The sequence below is a fragment of the Mytilus californianus genome, unplaced genomic scaffold (assembly GCF_021869535.1).
Source record: "Mytilus californianus isolate M0D057914Y unplaced genomic scaffold, xbMytCali1.0.p SCAF_2, whole genome shotgun sequence".
Lineage (NCBI taxonomy): Eukaryota > Metazoa > Mollusca > Bivalvia > Mytilida > Mytilidae > Mytilus > Mytilus californianus.
Genome location: NW_026262668.1, coordinates 109,405,699 through 109,425,462, shown reverse-complemented (window position 1 = coordinate 109,425,462; position 19,764 = coordinate 109,405,699). Strand labels below are relative to the sequence as shown.

The following is a 19,764-nucleotide window of genomic DNA, read 5'->3' as shown; positions in this document are numbered from 1 at the left end:
CTACATTTTAATAACATTATCTTTAGTTTTCTATATTGTGTTTTGTGTACTATTGTTTGTCTGTTGGTCTTTTCTGTTTAAGCCATGGCGTTGTCAGTTTATTTTCGACTTATGAGTTTGAATGTCCCTTTGGTATCTTTCGCATCTCTTTTACGCGATATTAAAAATGTTTAGTTCTGAACATTTTAAGATTGCATTAGAATATGAATAATAGTACTGTATTTGAAGAGTTGCAACTGCAATTTTGGATTTGACTGCTGCAACTCTTCAGATACAGTACTGTTAAGAGTGGGTGCTCATTTTCGCCATAATTTTCCACGTTTTCTGCAGTTTATGTTCAGACCTTTAAGTTTTCGAAGTATACTGATATTTCTATATGAAGATAACATCAAAAGCAAAATATTCTTAGCTTGAAAACGTGTTTCTCTGAAAAAATGCATCTGAAAAGTTAGATTAAAGGCTATTAGAAATTTCCTGATGTTTTGTCATAGGGGACACATATTCGCCGTTTTTACACATCTATTTAAAACCAAAAAACTGCAGCTTTAAACAATATTTATCAAATTAATTTCATTATAGATGAATAGCAGACATTTCAAACGTGTGAAGAACTGAAATTTAGGGCAATCAGTCAAAGAATTACTAAGAAATGCTTCTTTGAAATCTTTTTTTTTCATTCAGGAAACTTTGCGGTAAGTGCCGAAATTTTTTCTAAGTTTAAAAAATAATCATATTTGTTATAGAAATATAATTTACCGGCATATTTCTTCCATTTCAGCAATCCTTTGAAGTTTCTAAACCTCAAAATCATAAAACGGCGAAATTGTGTCCCCGGCGAATATGTGCGCCCCACTCTATTCTTTAAATGACAAGATTTTCTTGAACCTCTCTCGTGAATCTTCGTACATACGCAGAGTTTGTGGGCTTCTCCGTAACATATATACAACGAAGAAAATTAGATTGAGTTTGGTACATATACGCGTCGTCGACGAATTTGTTCTCAAAACAATTTTAAAGTCATATGAAACTCCAAAATTAAAAAAAAAGTTGAATATGTTTTACATATACTTGAAGAGCTAAGTATTACTATAAAACAAATGCACGTGAACTTTCTTGTAAAAGCAAGTCCTTTACGTAATCAAAATCTTCATAAATGTACTGCTATTAAAAAATTGTCTTCCCTTACACTAATTCGCCGATATTTTCCCGTATGCATTGATCTTAACTAGGAGACCTCTCGTAAGAACTTCGGCCACCGCACATCGCAAGTGCGAGGAGAAACCATGATGATGGAATGTAAACAAACGTGCACTTGAAGGTAAATAGTAATAACTGATTAATAAATAAGGAAAAGTTAAATAAACGAAAAGGAACTCATGGAAAATATAATAAAAAATAACATGGCTCTATCAGTTCACTTATTTGTCACATGCTCTGTGTTGATTGTATTTCAATGTCACGATCCGGTAAACTTCGGCACCAAACTCAAAATTTAATTAGCTTGCAATTTACTCTAACTGAATGAAATATTATTTGTCGATAATACATTATAGATTCGTAATAAATAAAAAAAAACCCGAGCATACGGGGCCAAGTATAGTATATATGCATGCATTGGTTCAATAATTTCGATTACATCAACATTACAAGAAACTCGTTTCAAATGACTTTAATAACGTATTATACATAAATGTCCTAAATGTCCTCTTCGTTGATAGTATTAATAACGTCTTCATATAAAGCATAGCGTTCATGGATATCGGTCCCCTACTTGAAAATTAATATTTGTTGCTGTTCCGTCCAGGATTTACCGGTATAAGAAAATACAAAGACTGGTCGGCTCGTATTCAAAATAATGTGTCTGGTTGGGGTTACATGCCTGCCAGTGGACTGTAAACTTATGAGCTAACACCATATAAATTCGACTCCGTATGTCTGTCTAAAAATTGCATACATTATTAATAACATATCATCCTTACCCAGCCTCCTCTTCGCGTCGGACGGGCAATGAGCCAAGATCGGAGCTGTTAGGTGAAATGGAGGATCAGTTTACTGTATGTCTAGTACAAAGCAGGGTTTATATTGATATCAAAATAAAATATGTTCTCGACCTGAATGATTGAAAAATTACCCATGAGACACTAAACCCCATCTATTTATGGTTGGCTGATTGGAAACATAACTTTAATCGTGTCGTTATGTATAGTCACACATGAACAAATAGATAAATTTAAATAAATATTCCAGGATAAGACTGTCTGAATATTATATTGTGACTGTGTCCTCTGTAACTTAGTTATGTCAAGAACACGATCAATAGATCCGTGTCACAGAAAAGTAGACAAAAATCGATTGAACACCATGCTGGTGACAATATCATCAACTTTATTTGTCTCCTTGTTTTCTGATTTAACTCACTCTTTCGAAACCTTTGTCGACGCATTATTATATTGCAGTTTATATCCAGCGCTGTCAAGACTAACATCGTCATTTCCCTGACATGGATCGAGAGAGAAACATATCAAAATAAATTCATTGCAATAAAAACTTAAAGGAAAGAATTGGATGATATTTATTCCAAATTTGATTAAAATGTTCTGTAATTTATTTTTCGAGCCTTTTTTGTTATGCATTATAACAACCAGCACGTGTCAAAGTTATATTTTTTTCGAAAGAATTCCGTTTTAAATTCATATAAACTAGAGGCCAACCAGGATTTAGTGCTTTCCTGTTGGTCTTGAATACAAATCATCCTGGTGTCTTATTGTAGTACATCCTACACCTTCTTTAAGCCATACCGGCATACTAAACATACGACAATAAAAAAAAAAAAGACCTACTCGTGTCATGATATACATCCTTGGCTAGAAGTCGACCACTACCATTTTTCGAGATCCTGTTTTTAATAAGCATTTATTGTTTTTTTTTTATAATTGTATGCGAATTTTTCGGTTGCCTACCTTGCCTTTCAATCAAAGGGACCGGGGATCTTACTTAGAACGTACGTAATGTGCTCTCTTCACCCAATTATAACGTTATGTGCTCTTTAACCAATGAAACGCTCGGGAATTTTATTTTAGAACGTAATGTGCTTTCTAACCAATGAAACTAGAGAGCACAAATACGTTCAAAAATAAGATTCCCGAATCCCTGAGCTTCAATTTTATACATTCGGTACTTGGAAATACGATTTTACACATTCGGTACTTGAAAATACAATTTTGTGACTTGGAAATACGATTTTACACATTCGGTATTTGAATATACAATTTTACACATTCGATACTTAAATATACAATTTTGCACATTTTACAAAGACTTTTAAATCGTGACATATTATATTGCACTTAATCTACAAAGTGTCCAGTATTATTAGATACTTCCCTTTATAAATACCAAGTTATCTTCACGAAGCCACGTGACCATTTGTGATAAGAGAGACCAAAATGGAAGTTTGTGTTGGTGTTGCTCGCTATAGGAAATTAAATAAAATCATTCTAAAAACAAGTGTACATGTATCTGTTCATTTTTTATCGTGAAACGATTGATTTTCTATATTGTTTTGGCTTCATCAAATCAAAATGGCTGTCTTTCGAACGTGTATTATAGGTCCGCTTCGGTATAATAAAGTTCTAAATTTTCCTATTAGAATCGAAATAATTCCACCATGCTATGTTCTCCTATCCAACATGTCCTCACTTTCAAGTAGCAGTCCAAATTTCCCGCTCTTCATCCCGATCGACCTACCTTGCCGAACCTACCTATGCATTGTATTAATTGTTAATTTGTTCTCGTCCTGAATATGCATGTAATACCTGTAACTGGACTTTAAGAAAGCAACAATCAATCATACGTTTATTGACAACTAGAATTTGGAATAGACTACAAACATTATTTTACGAAAACCGCCGTTCTTGCTTCTTTAAAATCCATTTGAAGAAACGTAACTCAAAAAGGATTTAAAAATTCAAACACGAGTTGTCTTGCTTTTATAGTGATAATAAGTTTTTGGTTCACGATGCTAATTTCTAAACTGAAAAATTTATAAGATTATTTACCTTCGTTGTTGTCGCAGATATTATCTGTTTCCATTTGAAATATTGAATTAGTTTATAAGGGGGCAATGCTTATTTTAGACTTACGGTAAAGCGTAAAATTCATTTCGAACAAGCAAGACTTATATTTCTTGTAATATCTTGTACAAATGATAACATACTTTACGAATAACTTTTGAATTTGATTTTTTTTAATTGTGTATCGTTTGCTTCGCGTCCACTACCAAATATTTCGATATGAACAACGTATGCAATAAATAAATTAGGTATGCACTAATGGAATAATCTAGAAATGTTGACTGATTCTGGAAAATTAAGGCTTTTAAATAACATTTGTTGTGATAATTTGGATCGATATGAAATAACTCTGAACTAAGAAAAATTAAAAAAGACAATAGAAAGACAGAATCAAAACAAGCCTATTCTGACCAAAAGTTCGGATGGTCAATCAGTATTATAATGGTAACTTGTCTCATTATAGTGTAACAGAATGAATGTGTGTTTATAATTGCATAGTAGTGTCAGATGAGAAAATGGTCACTTACAGTTTTGAAGCAGTTAATTTCAGTATTGATTTTTTGTACCCCTTCCTAGCCATTAACATATTATTTAGTTTACTTTAGATATTACTTTCTGTGTTGAACCACCGGTGGTTGAACAGTAACAGGTGCGATTCTTGGATTTTTAAAATAATTTTTAAAAAGGTGAGATTCCAATAATTTTACTGACGATTCGGTAAAGGGAGAAGTGACCTGTTAAACGGTTTAAATGAAATAAGAACATAATTTTCAAAGGTATATATAATCTCTTTCTTACATAGCGTGCATGTTTAGAAAAAGTAGCCTGCATAGTGGCAGTTGAAATCATGGAGACTTGTCTACAGATCGTCAGATTATATTATGTAATATAAAAGTATTTGTAAGTTATTAAATCTATTTTCAGGATATTACTTGACTTACAACGAAAATAGCATCAAATTCCTTTTGCGCTTGAGTAAAAAGTTCTATTATTTGTGTTAATTATGTACCTTCATTGTCTTTTACCAATCTAGATAATTACCTTTATAAATCTGATAATATTCGTTATTCATCATGAAATTTTCACATTTTCATCTTCACATTGTTAGTTGTCATTCTTCGCTGACGATTCAATGATTCAAATCTGATTGTAATTTGTAACAACATGGGTATATATAAGCAATATGTATATGTGTAACATAATTTCTGTAAGCTGTATTGCTGAATAGCTCTCTGAATAGCACTGATGATGTCCACAATGCTTAATTTTCATCCAGCGAAACAAAAAAAAATTCTTGCAATAGCATGTAAATTAAATATGTTATAAAAGATATATATAAACAAATGATACTTACTCGGGGTAATGTTTCACATTTTTAAGGCGTGTTTGTAATATGGCACAAGTCCGGTAGTCGGAGGTATCGACTGCCCGCCGCCTCAACGCCGGAATTTTTGGACCCTCTTCATCTTCCTCCGCCAACTGATGTAAAGGCGAAAACATGGACGGCGATGCGGCGGGAGTAGCCAGGGATGCACGACGGCGCTGGGATATGTGTCGGCTTCCGGTAGCTCCAATCATCGTGCGGGCTTTGTACCGGAGCCTCGTCGCAGCTGAAAAATATAAAAAAAAGAACACATTACAACAAATTCATACAAGAATGGTCTTTAAAAATATCTTTCTTGACGACTTAATAAACTTATTGATAGAGGTTGTAATTATACAGTTTTGGTGCAATCACTGCGACTTATAGTACTGTTTTTTTTTTTTTTTTGTGAAATAACTGAAACTTATATTTATAAAGTGCAAATTGATTCGCTAGTTTGCAATTTGAACACGACTGACATGTTTCTGTTCTCCATTGAAATTCTGTATACAAATTAACATTGGCCAAAGTACAAGATCTTTGATAGTCATGGTTAAATTCATTCACAACTAAATGGAAAAGAAAGGACATGATATATCAATTTAGAAATCAATTACTTTTCTTTATTCTTTTATGTGCTGTTTTCAAGCTAATTATGTAATATTACATGTAGTAGGTAATTAAATAAGAATTAAAGGTAGATTAGTGAGAAATTCAAGAAGATAAGATTCAGGCGTCGAATTAATGTATACGGGTTTCCGTAATAAACAAAACGTTTATACAGGTTAATATTACATATATGGTGTAGCATTATTCTTTTTCATTGGTTATTACGATCACGTAATTCAAAGGGTATTCCATGTACCTGAAGCCTTAATTGTTTCTATTTTTACATCGGATGTGACCTTGATAGGTCATACCGGTGTTATGTTGCCGCAGAAATTCTGCACACGTCCCTTGCGCTTTTGACTGATAACCGAACGTATTACGTATAAATACGCGGATATTATCGAGTGCAAAATAACATTCCTTATCGCTTGTTATATATTAATTTCATCAATAAATATTCATGAAAACAATTTTTAAGAACATAGATAAATGATATGAAAATTTTTTGTCGTGAGAAATATATATATCATGCAGTAACAAATCATGAATACCGAGAATTTGTAATAACGCATGCGGAAGAATATCTCGAGAGATGATCTGCTATATAACATAACTGTTATACAAATATTAATATAATATATAACAACAAACCAGATTATACTGATAACAAACGATTATATCACTACAATAAAATAATTATTACGGTGAGGTTGAATTCCCTATCATTTATTCATCATCCACACAGGAACTTGTCTCAGAAAAAAAATATATCTATGTACCTTAACCTAACTTTCAGGTATAGATATATGATTTTTTTTTCTGAGACAAGTGCCTGTGACCATCCACCAGAACTTGCGGTCATCCGATGTTCAGTACTTCAGTACTTTGGTTAAGTATATGGACGCCATGTTTCTATTTATATTTATATATTGACGCTATACTTCTAAATTTGGATCCGGATATAAGCCGTTCTGGTCCGAAATTACTCTCCGCCACATAACATTCATGAAGAAGTCCATTTCCATAATAAACTATTTACATATGTAATATATTGATTAAGGACTTTCACTCAGTCAATACGTTATACATGGACCTGTTACATTAATAATTATATATTGACATTCGAACTTCGTCCTCGGTCAATATAGTCTGAACAGGTCCATTTATGACGTATTGACCTCGTCAAAATTCTATAATTAATATTGTTTTTCGCATACATTGTTGATAAATTTGAACGTAAATTAATATAAATATTTGGAATCCTAATTGTTACTTTGTCATCTAAGTCTGAGAGCTATTCCCCAGAACATTTGTTATAGCAGGGTCGTCCAATATCCCTGTCATATATATGTATACATTAACACGGATAGTGCTTTGAATTTCGGAACATGCAACAGTCAATGACCATTGCTGCACTGGAAATCTTATAATAACGAATACAAAAATGAAAAACAGGAGCTGGTTCCAAACAGAACTTTATTCATATGTATTAGTAAAAAACTTATTTCAAACGGGATATGATATCCTAATTTTTAGGGAGATGTTGTTTACCGAGCCCGGAAATTTAGATACTATCCGGGTAATCTTATCGATCCTTCAAATATACTTATTCTAAAAGGTTACCATTTCAACACTGTTATTAGATCTTTGAATATTATTTTTATTGGGATAAATATTTTTTTTTTATCAGTAAATTAAAATCCAACTAAATATTAATTTGATATTCATATCCACATTCATGGTTCTACAATCTGTCGATACCTTTATCTTGGCATTGCACGAGGTCATGATTTTCTCTGACTGTTAATGACGTCTTTACACTTAACCCACTGGATGTTGGATGTGTACTAATTGATATTTTAGTCTTAGATGCATGATTTTAACAGCGGATGATCTTGAGGGCATTCCGGTGTTATGTTGCCGCAGACATTTCTACCCACGTGACTTGCGTTTTTGACTGATAACCGAACGTATTTTGCATAAATACGCGTATATTATCGAGTGCAAAATAACATTCCTTATGGCTTGTTATAAATTCATTTATTCAATGAATAATCATGAAAATATTTTTTAAGAACATAAATGAATAATATGAAAATGTTTTGTCGTGAGAAATATATATAAATTGTGTTTGCGGATGAATATCTCTTATCGCTTGTTATATATTAATTTCATCAATACATATTCATTAGCGGGAGAAATATGAATGCCTACTCAAATCAAACCTATTAGAAAAACGAATTATTACAGAAGAGTGTCCACCATGCACTTGTACTGCACTATCATTAGAATAGTAGAATAGAATGATGGTATAAATGGATGAAAATTTGCCGGTAGAGTTATTAAGATGATCTGCTATATATATAACTGTTGTACAAATATTAATATAATATATAACAACAAACCAGATTATACTGATAACAAATGATTGTCCCTTGATTATATCACTACAATATAATAATTATTACGATGAGGTTGAATTCTCTGTTGAGTTCTCTGTCATCCACACAGGAACTTGTCTAAGAAAAAAAAATCTATGTACCTTAACCTAACTTTCAGGTATAGAGATATTTTATTTTTTCTGAGACAAGTGCCTGTGACTATCCGCCAGAACTTGCGGTCATCCGATGTTCAGTACTTCAGTACTTTGATTATTAGTTGTTACTGTACTCTCAGATCTGTACTTAAGGTTTTTGTTGTTTTGTCTCTGTATAAATACCCTGCCACGTCCGGTCTGTGTATTTTGTTAGATGTTTTATATCTTTGTATTGATCTGATGAGCTCGCCCTTTTGTACGGAAGCCTTTTAGCGCCATGCTAATTTACGTTTTCCAATTTGATATAACAAATTATTAATTTGATATAACAAATTATCAATGTGTTATATCAAATTGGAAAAAAGTAAATTAGCATGGCCCTAAAAGGCTTTCGTAGTACTTTTCAACTGATTTTTATAGTTTGTTCTTATGTTGTACTTTACATGTTACACCAGTGACAAAGGTAAGGGGGAGGGTTTGGCGCCAGCAAACTAGTTTAACCCCGCCACATTCTGTATGGCCTGTCCCAAGTCAGGAGCCTGTTATTCGGTGGTTGTCGTTTGTTGCTGTGTATCATATTTGTTTTTCGTTTATTGTTTTGTACATAAATCAGGTCGTTAGTTTTCTCGTTTGACTCCATTATTTTACATTTCGGGGCCTTTTATAGCTGACAATGCGGTATGGGTTTTGCTCATTGTTGAAGGCCGTATGGTGACCTATAGTTGTTAACTTCTATGTCATTTGGTCTCTGGCAGAGAGTTGTCACAATGGCAATCATACCACATCTTCTTATTTTTATATATATTATGTGTACTTTGCAGACTGAAAAGTTTACATAGATGTTTTAGTTGCTTTTTCTGTCTTAGATTAAATTACTTATTATAGAATTGCTTGCATTGTACCTTCTAGACGTCAATAACACTGGGTTAAGTGGACGAATGTCTTTGCTAAAGGACTTGTTCACAATTCGAACTTGAAAAGCTATGCTTATTAACATTCAAATTGTCATGTTCTATTCAATGCATTATAAACTTGGTATTCACTACTGTAATGTTTGTATATGTGTGGGTATAAAATGTTATTTTACAAGAAAATTTGCAAAGCGATTCGCCATTAAATAATGTAATTCTAATTAATTAAAAAACATATCTCCATTTGGTGAAGAAGACGGCTATACTGGAGAGCTGATTGATTGTATGGCGTTTGCGAATAAGTTTTCTCAAATTTGCTTTTAAGTGCTCATATTTACAAAACTCAAGAAAAAAAAACCCAAACAAGTGAACAAATAGGAGGCAAGATTTTGCCAAAGTTGGAAACAAAAATAAATAGTTTATCGAAAACCAGTCAGTTGTTGGCATGGTACGGGTTATGTTCTTCTCGTATAATTTATGATGGCATGATACTAAACCCCTGACATAATCTTTCGATCAGTTTAATTGAGATCTAGAGCTGGCATGTCAGTAACTGCTAGCAGTCTTTTCTTAATTTATGTTGATCATTGTCATTTTGCTTAGTTTCTTCTGTTACCTATTCTAACATCGGACTCGGAATTCTTTTCAGCGGAGTTTTACTTTGCGTATTGCTGTGTGTTTGATTATTCCACATTGGCTAAAGGTATAAGGGCAGGGTTGACATGTTTAACCCCGCCGCATTTTTGTGTCTGTCCCAAGTCAGGAAACTCTAGCCTTTGTTAGTCTTGTGTGCTTTTAAATTTTGGTTTATTCGTATGTTTCGGAGTTTAGTGTTGCGTCCATTTCGCTGAACTAGCATAAATTATTGTTTGAGGGTCAGCTGAAGCCCGCCTTCGGGATTTTCTCGCTGCGTTGAAGACCCATTGGTGGCCTTCGGCTGTTTTTCTGCTCTTTCGTCAAGTTGTTGTCTCTTTGGCACATTCCCCGTTTCTATTTTCTATTGGAAGAAGCCGACTTCTCTAAAAAGACTGTTGCTTTCTAGGTGTAATATGCAAGTTAGTATAATTACATTTAACTTAAAAACTCTATTCCAAATTGCCGAAGATCAATAGTGAATAGTGGTGCAGTGCTGTGTCAAGCCAAATTAATTTTGATCAAGCATAGTTTTTATTATATATTGAAAAAACAATGATTATTAACATGGGTCAGTTGTCAAAGATAGATTTAAAGTTGAGTTTTTATGAATTTTTACATCGTGTATTTAAAGAAATTCCTGTGATTTACAGATTTATTCTGAGCAGGATAAAAGCAAACAATAAAAGTCATCAATCAAAGCATTGATCAACTACATGTGCAAATTTTGCTCACGTACCTCAAACGAGCTTATACATGAAACTCGCATGAAAATTTTCACACGAATCTCAAGTGAACTTTACAAAAAAATAAATTGGTATTTTGCATGATTTTAATTAAATTTGAAAATTTACATGTTATTTGAATAACTTTATTTTTAAAATTCACGTGCATTTCACGTGAAAAAAATTGTGATTATCACGTGAAACTCTCACGAACTGATTTAACGTGAGTTTCACGTATAATAGATATAGGAAGATGTGGTATGAGTGCCAATGAGACAACTCTCCATCCAAGTAACAATTTATAAAAGTAAACCATTATAGGTCAAGGTACGGCCTTCAACACGGAGCATTGGCTCACACCGAACAGCAAGCTATAAAGGGCCCCAAAAATTACTAATTTAAAACCATTCAAACGGGAAAACCAACGGTCTAAGCTCGTTTGAGGGGAAATTCCCGTGAATTTCACGTTAGATTCACATGAATTTTAAAATTAACGTGAAATTCCTTTGAATGAAATTCCCCTGTGCAATTGTTTCTTTAATCCGATAGTTACGGCTTAGTATTCCCAAAAAAATATCTTAAGAATTAAAAAGACATGAGATAGAGCCAAATAATCCGAAGAATCAGCATTCTGAAAATCAATGAATAAAACTTGCGACCACATACTACCTCTTTATTCATTCAATGTAACGTGGCTTCTTCGTTCATGTTATGTATTGTAGAATTATGGTAAGATGTATGTATGCACACAAGATAAAAAGAGAGCAGACTGATTACAATTTCTATAGCCCTCAGCTTAGATTGTAGCTATATTTCAATTACACCTCCTTCCCTAGGAATCCTTTAGCCTATGATCTCTGAACCTCAAATCAAATATGTTTTTATGATTTACGATACCGTGTTTTGAGGAAATAAAGTATGTGCTATACCTTAAGTGTATATATCAGACAAGTTATGAATACATTCAATACGTACGACGAGATATGTAACGTCAAACATAGATATATATGGGTTTATACATCTATGCTTTAGCAAAAACAAATCCCTTTAAATAGACAAGAGCTGTTTGCTGAGAGTCCTTACTTGGGATAGGCAGATAAATATGCCGTGTGATAAAGAGTTAAGTAAGTCCCCATACGTTTTATCATATGGAACTGTGGTTCGTTGATTGTTATTTTCTAAATGTACATCGACAAACCCTTCGAAAAGTTAAAAACTCTCAATAACAGACAATCGAATAATACTTTTAAACATTTTCATTATGGGCAAAATAATCTGAAAATACACAACCTTACATTTATGAATTGGCAGCAATATATAATAATAAATTTAAATGAAAACTGCATTTATGCATGTTTTTTTTAATAATTGATTAACCTTGATATGCATTCTATTTTTCATTTTGTTATATCGTTAGTAACTGTAAATGGGTGGTGGCACATATTTTGCACACCCTTTCGACATAATGAACTTAAACTTAAGTAGAAAAAAAAATTTCTTTTAATTTTTCTAAATATAAGTAAACGAAAATTATTGCCAATTGATGTATATATCACGTCACTGTACACAGACACATAATTCTGTTTCCGAATACACCAGGCAATGCTCTTACTATGTGTTCTGAGCGCAGAGGCAGCAAATACATATTCCAAAGACCCGTGGTCCAAACAACGTCCCGCACTCGATGCAAGCGCGATACAGCGATATTGCCGCAAACCCACTTTTGCGGTATGATTTATTTTCACGATATAAAAGAAGTTTTGGATTTTATTTTCTGTCTCTAATAATGCAGTTTCAATGTTCATTGACTTTGATCGAGATGAAGAGTGTGCCATTTAAATCTAGTTATCAGGTAGGGTCGATAATTTTTGCGTACAAAAGGTTAAAATGAACCATCTTCTAAATTTCTAACTTCTACGTCATTTTGCCTCAGGTAGAGAGTTTGCTCATTGGCGATCTTTTTTACACTTCTTATTTTTACATCAAATAGTACTATGTACTAAAAGTAAACTTAATCTCAATATAGATTTTAACATGCGTCTGTGATTGGCAAAAATAAAAGTAATGAGGGAGGAATTATACTACTTAAAAAAAGGTTTAGCAACACAACTTCTGACTGAAAATAAAGTGAAACAAAAGCTTGATTTACCTTTCAAGTTTGTGTTTTCTCAATCTTCAATCATTTGTGTGTTCTACAGTACTAAGGTTATAGTGGTCCAATTTCAGACCGGTACACTGTTCACTTACTGAGGAAAGGAGTCATAACTAAAAGTCACAATTTTAACAATTTTTTGTTCATGGTCTAGTTTTAAAATGCATACAACGTGCAAAATTGACAATTGGTGAATCTGATGGCAACATTGATTACATATGAACAGAAACTATCGTTTCCCTCGCAAAAAAATGAAGAAAAAAAATAGAAAGGGCACTTTTTATACCCCTCCCCCAATTTTTATTCCCCCCAAGTTTTATTTTAATCTTTTAGTTGTCTTCTTTGGTTTATTTAATATCCTTTAAAACAGGAATACTGTTAATTTCAGATCATTTTGAGCATTTTCTACAAAGATTTGAGCTCTCAAAGTTTGACCATCATTAATCTCAATGGACGTGTTGCTAATCAAGGTATTCTTTAATTAGTATATCTTAGCATGCTACTAATATATTTTATTTCACTTGGTAGTAAATTAAAATTAAATAAACGGAGAATGTGGTCATGGCACACAGATGATGCCCCCGCTTGCATATAACGCTATGAAGAGGCGTAACTCGAGAACAGTAAAAGTGACACCACCCAAATTAGAAGTTTTGTGGTAATAAGCATTGTGTATAAGTTTTATAACATTGGTTGAGGCAAACTAAAGTTAGAGAACGGAAACCAATTTTGGGCGTACGTACGGACAAGGGTGACACTTCATGCCCCCTCCAGTGACGCCGGGGGCATATAAAAGGTATGAATGACTAGAGATATTTACATAATTTTACATAGTTATGGACATGAATTAGAACAAAATGCAACGGAACAGCCACCAGAACATATGAGCTGCGTCGGATTGAAATCACCCTTATGCAAGTGTACGTGTATATGTACATGTATAAGACTGATTAATTTTGGAACATTCGAAATACAATAAAATAAAAGATAAATTCTGGTCCGTTTTGTAGCATTCTTTTAACAACTCAATTTGCAAACAGTCGCATACTTTCCGTTGAATTTTTTTTTAAACCGAAATAATTAACAGATAATGATGTTGATTTGCATAAGGTCGATTTCTATCCGACGCAGCTCATATATTTAATTAACATCAGCAACTTTATTAATATCCTATAGATTCAAATTTAAACTATTAAGAAACTGTTTAATATTTTTTTGTTCTGATCTTCACATTTTAACTAATGTTAAGTTTTGAGTATCACTATATCATATATCACTCATATTTGTATATCCGTCTACTGATCACTTAAAATTTGTACTAATTCATCATTAAGAGTTTCTGTTGTGCACATGTGAAATTAAATCAAACATCTTCAAACGGTGTCCTCTTTCTATTTAAACATGATATTCCAATAAATCTACTTCATATTCAATTTTTTTAAATGTGCAGTTTTTTAAATAAGCCCACTCTTTATGCATTATATCAAAATTTATCAATTATTATCGGGACCAATAAATATCAGTAAAGTTTGAGTTTTTTATGTACTCAGTCATACAGGAGATATGCTCCAACTATCAAGTCTACCCCCTGTGTGATCCCATTCAGCAGGTGGATCGGATTCCTAATTAAATTCGTATTTAAACAGTAAAAGGTGTATTTATCTCAGCTTTACCGTAAAGTACACATGTTCTTACTCCATTCAGGTATGAAAAATATGATTAAAAATGTACAGGTCCAGACTACAGGTCCTTTTTAGATTGCCAATCTCTTCTGTCATATTCAGTAAAAATTTTCAGTCTTGAATCCATAGATCTGATAGAAACCATCTAGGTTCAATAAATGTCTCTAAATGCTACCGACAGACCACCATCATGACCATGGCTACTCTTACTTTATGTAAACAGGTAAAACGGGTAGTACTTAAGAGTTCCAACCCCCGAATTTCCTCAAGATTAATCCTTTCAGATTCAGATTCAGCTCGATAGTCAATTCGAATTCACGAAGAAGATTACGATGTATATTTAATATATACATGAATTTTCATGCGTTTTAAATAAGCTTTCAGCAACTTTGGGGCTTTAAGTTGCTTATTGCCACGAAACTGAATACAATTACTTCAATATATGTAATATAAAAAAAAACTATTTACAAAATAAATAAAACAAAAAAACTTGTGTTGAACATTGTATTGATGGCCTTGTATGAGATGACCCATCTTTCAACCCTCGTTTCCCCCTACCTTTGTCTTTATTTTTAAAGGTAGCTATCTTTCTCTTAAACCATTCACTTAATTAGGAACATGACATCTAAAATGTTCAAAGTGCATGTTTTCCTCCTAAGCAACACGAGAAAAACTAATATTTACTAATAGTATACATCTGTTTCTTATATGAATAAAAGGCGGTGTGGTTTAAACGTCAATGAGATAGCAACCTACTAGTATGGTCCAGTCGAAGTCCACAAAGAGGATCAAAAGTGATGAGAAAAGCTTTCACATCAAATAATTTAAACCAATAATTATTAAACTAAAGGATACTTTACCAAAAAATTTGTATTGTCTTAACTTTTCTGCTTTCGTCATATGTTTTTCTTTCTTAAACTTAGTTCCTCCATCAAAAAAGAATTCATGATGACCTTTTGGAGCTGAAAACTTGTATTCGTTATCCGTACTAAATAAATAGTTGCTAAGTTTTCTTGTGTGTATTCTTTTAACTCTTTCAAACCAAGAGGAATCCTTTTTCTCGGTTTGTTTCTTATTCTGTTTTTCGCTCAAAACTGCAGCTAGCTCCGGGTCAGTCACAAGTGTCCGTTTTCCATCAACAGACGAAGCTGAAAGGGCAATATTCCGAAACTTTAAACCTGCATTCTTGCCTTTGTTTTTATTTTGCTCTACTCTGTTTGCATCTCCATGTCTTTTTCGTGAAAAAGCAATTCTTGCTGCAGCGTCTCCCATTTTTAACACAGTTTTGCATAGAATCCAGCAATATTAGACCGATTATAATTCATTTTTTAATGAATAAATCACAACATCCCAGACGGTAAATCGTTCGAAAAAGAGTCGAAGCTTACACTTTTTTACGAATTTCAATTCAAAGCAGTATTCCATTTCAATATCTACGCAAATTGATCCATGAACTAAAATTTCATGTCATGATAATACAATATTCGAAAAGTCACCATCGACAATCGAGAACAGAGTACCAGTCAGAAAGGTTGAAAACGATAAAAATGTATACTTCAGCTTCATAGAAAAGAAATATTTTAACCTTAAACATATATAATCACAATAATCAGGTCACTAAAAACTGAATCCAACAATGAGAAATTTCACGTTAGTTGTCATTTAAACTACCCTATTCAACAATAGAATGAGATCGTAAAAAATGATTATTGGTCGATATGCTTGAATTCAACACTAAAAACTTATAAAACATTTTCAGAAGTCACATGACTTAAATTTAAAAAGAATAAAAAATAAGAAAGCACGTTAGTATATGCATTCAGTACACATATTGTCAACTCTTGTTACAAAGTAGATCTATTTATTTACCAGTATTTTGACAGAAAACTTTTTAAATGGCCCTGCATGTCATGTACTTTAAAGGTCTGTATATAAATGAATGCAACTTTGAAAAATAAAAACAGTACAATATGCCCGTATGGCATAAAATATGTGTAGACCATGTACGATTTTATTACCAAAAGAAGAAGAATTTTCCATTTAATGACTGTTATATACACGTTTGATTTTGGTCAATCAACATGTTTTTGCTTTCGTGTCCAGACAACCCAGCGAAGTAACTTTATGAATTCATCTTCACTGGTATCTTTAACGATGTTGGTATATGAAAGCTATTCTAATGAACTTTGGTCAATTATAAAGAAGTTTAAGGAATCATCACTCCATTATGGACAGTATAAATTCTTTAGTTTGCTTTCAGTAAGTGCCAGCATTTTTATGCTTCCCAAAATTATATTCGAGAGCACATAATCGTTGCTTTTTTCATCCGTCCATCTACGTGTCCGAAACAAATGTTTTCCGGATGGCAACTTGAGGGTTACATGCTCAACTGGAACGACACTTATGTAAATGGAAAACACATTGATTTTTTTAGCCAATAGATCAAATTTCATGGTCAATGTTTCTAAAAATGGAAATTAGTTTCCGGATGGTAAGTCGAGTTTCTGTTTTAAAATGGAAATCGTAAAGATGGAAGATATAGAGAGAGATTTTCAGGTCAACAGGTCAAAGATCAATGTCTTAGCTGATACAAACAGATTGAAACTATAAATTGATTGATTTTTGGTTGCTAAACGTCCGTTGGCAATTATTTCATGCATGTTCAGGACGAGGACAAATTAACAATAACTACTGTAAGTAGGTCGTGTTATAGAGGCCGTCCGGGATGAAGGTCGGTGAAATTTTGACTGCCACTGGAAAATTAGGATATTTTGGATAGGGACAAAAATTTGGCCTTGCAACAGGCCACCTATGGACCCCTCAAAGAGTTGCTGGAAGGGTTCTCAACGTGCAAAGACCGTGGCATTCTCTTAAAACGAAGCATCGGACTTAATGTCCCCATTCTGACCGGACGTTGTTGGATTTAGATATGATTTATACAAATGATTAAAAGTAGGAAAGGGAGGAAACCTATAGATTTTAAGGTAAGTTTATCAAAAGTCAATATCACAGTTGCTGAGGATAGCTGAACGTATTCAACGTAGTATGCAATTCTTCTACATCTTAGTTTCTAGATAAAATCTCTCGAATACGGCTCTTAATTCTTCTAGAATATTTTCACTGGGCATGTACTTTCAGACCTGGAGAGTTAGTCAGGGTAATGCGAACATCTGGCTCAAAAACATGAGCAAAGAATTTGTTTATGCATATCGAGGCTCTGGAAAAAGCATTTATAACTATGACAGATATATAAAGATTGAGATACAATTTAGAACCAGAATTTCAAGAAGAAACATTGAATTTTTTTTTTTTAAATCGGCAATGTTATTCCTCCCAAATATAAGGTGGAGTAGCAAGAGTCAGAACCCCTGCCTAATTTGTTTTCATTGGAAGCCCAAAAGTTTTTTGTATATTGGTGCTATGGAGTTTTCGTAACAAGTTTGGTTTCTAGATACCGGTTTTTTATATACTCCCAGGGGCATATAGCCCGTGCTTGGTCACGCTGCTTTTGTAGGACAACTGTAGTACTTCATTAGGGATTGTAACACATTCATACAGGTATAAAATGACCGATGATCCGATAATTCTAATCCGGTCAGTCATGTTTCACCTGTATAAATGTGTTATGCTTGAAGGGACAAATAGCACATATTTTCTTTGTCCCTCCAAGCATACTATTTTGAATCTTAAAATACAAGACAGACCATATATATATATATATATATATATATATATATATATATATATATATATATATAAAGAAAAGTTAAGTAGAATCCGTATGCTGGTAACATATAAGAAAATTAATAAAAGATAATAACGGTTTCAATTCATCACTTTTACTGGCGCTTTCATTGCTTTTATAGATCTTCAGGTAATGTGACTTGTATACATATATATATATATATATATATATATATATATATATATATATATATATATATATATATAAAAGTCTAAATTGAAAACAACGTCCAAACCTATGATTGCGTTGGATAAAAACCGCAATTTTTATACGTGTGCATGTAAAACAAATTTCTTGGTAGAGGGGTCTAAATACAGCACAAACAACAATTTCCAAAAGACCAAAAAAAGTGAAAAAGTCTATTTTAACAAAACGCATTTGACTAACAGGTCGAACAACTGATGTTCTTAAACCCTGATGACTGCCATATATATATCGATGGATCTGTCGTAGAGTTGTCACTTGTTTAGACGTACTTATCAAAATAATTATTTCTGTGACTGTATCTTACGATCCTTTACGATAGATATATAGCTAATCTGCAATCAATTCCATCTTCATGCCTATTTTATCATGTACTGTGTTACAGCTCTAGATTCTACTGACGAGGAAAGGTAACACCAGGCCATCGAAAGCTGCATTATTAGTTCAGTCTAGGTGGCCGTGTGGTCTAGAGCGCTGGACGCAGTGCAGGAGGTGTTGTCTCGATATCTCAACAGCATGAGTTCGAATCCCGGCGAGGGAAGAACAAAAATTTGCTTTAGTTCTTTCCAATATCAAGGTATTACGATGAGGGTTGTACACCTTTAAAGGGGCACTAGCTACGAGATATAAAAAAATTATAAAATATGATTTTTTTTGTTCAGTCATTAATGAAAGTGGAATAGTGAAATAATAATTCGCTTTTAGCAGCCAGTATTGTCTAATTTTGTCAAAATAAGCAAATAAATATTGATGCTGAATTATTCACTTGCAAGTGAATAATTCGACCTCATTGAAACCGTATTCGTGTGAACTTCAATTTAACCCCTTACATAGAGTTGGATAACGCATGAATTGTGTGCATGTTTGATTATTTAAAGGAAAAGAATGTCAACATTGAAACGAAACAAAGGTAATTCATTTAATTGACTGATTCGATCCTCAAAAAAATCATTCTTATACAGGTAAAAATGATGATTAACATATATTTTTAATCTATAAATGAAATTAAATAGACCTAGAAGAATCCAATTGCACGATTTGAGCTATCTATTTATATCTTTATTTATGTTTATATCCCTAATATGGGCATAGGTGGTTTTCGGGGGTCAATTCGACAGTTTATTAGATGGC

The 19,764-nt window shown here is 32.9% G+C and overlaps 1 protein-coding gene across 10 annotated transcripts in view; it reads right to left on the bottom strand.

Moving 5' to 3' along the window:
* LOC127730732 (voltage-dependent calcium channel type A subunit alpha-1-like) overlaps window positions 1-19,764 on the bottom strand; it is a 213,932-nt gene that overhangs the window by 144,782 nt on the left and 49,386 nt on the right. For 9 of the 10 annotated variants that reach the window (XM_052239253.1, XM_052239250.1, XM_052239254.1 and 6 more), the window contains exons 1-2: window positions 15,545-16,346; window positions 5,428-5,683 (exon numbers count right to left, since the gene is read on the bottom strand). In XM_052239253.1, coding sequence (XP_052095213.1) covers window positions 5,428-5,683; window positions 15,545-15,956 — 668 coding nt within the window. In that variant the 5' untranslated portion in view covers window positions 15,957-16,346. Of the gene's footprint in view, window positions 1-5,427; window positions 5,684-15,544; window positions 16,347-19,764 lie in introns of those variants that run through there. The other variant, XM_052239259.1, reaches the window with a different exon arrangement.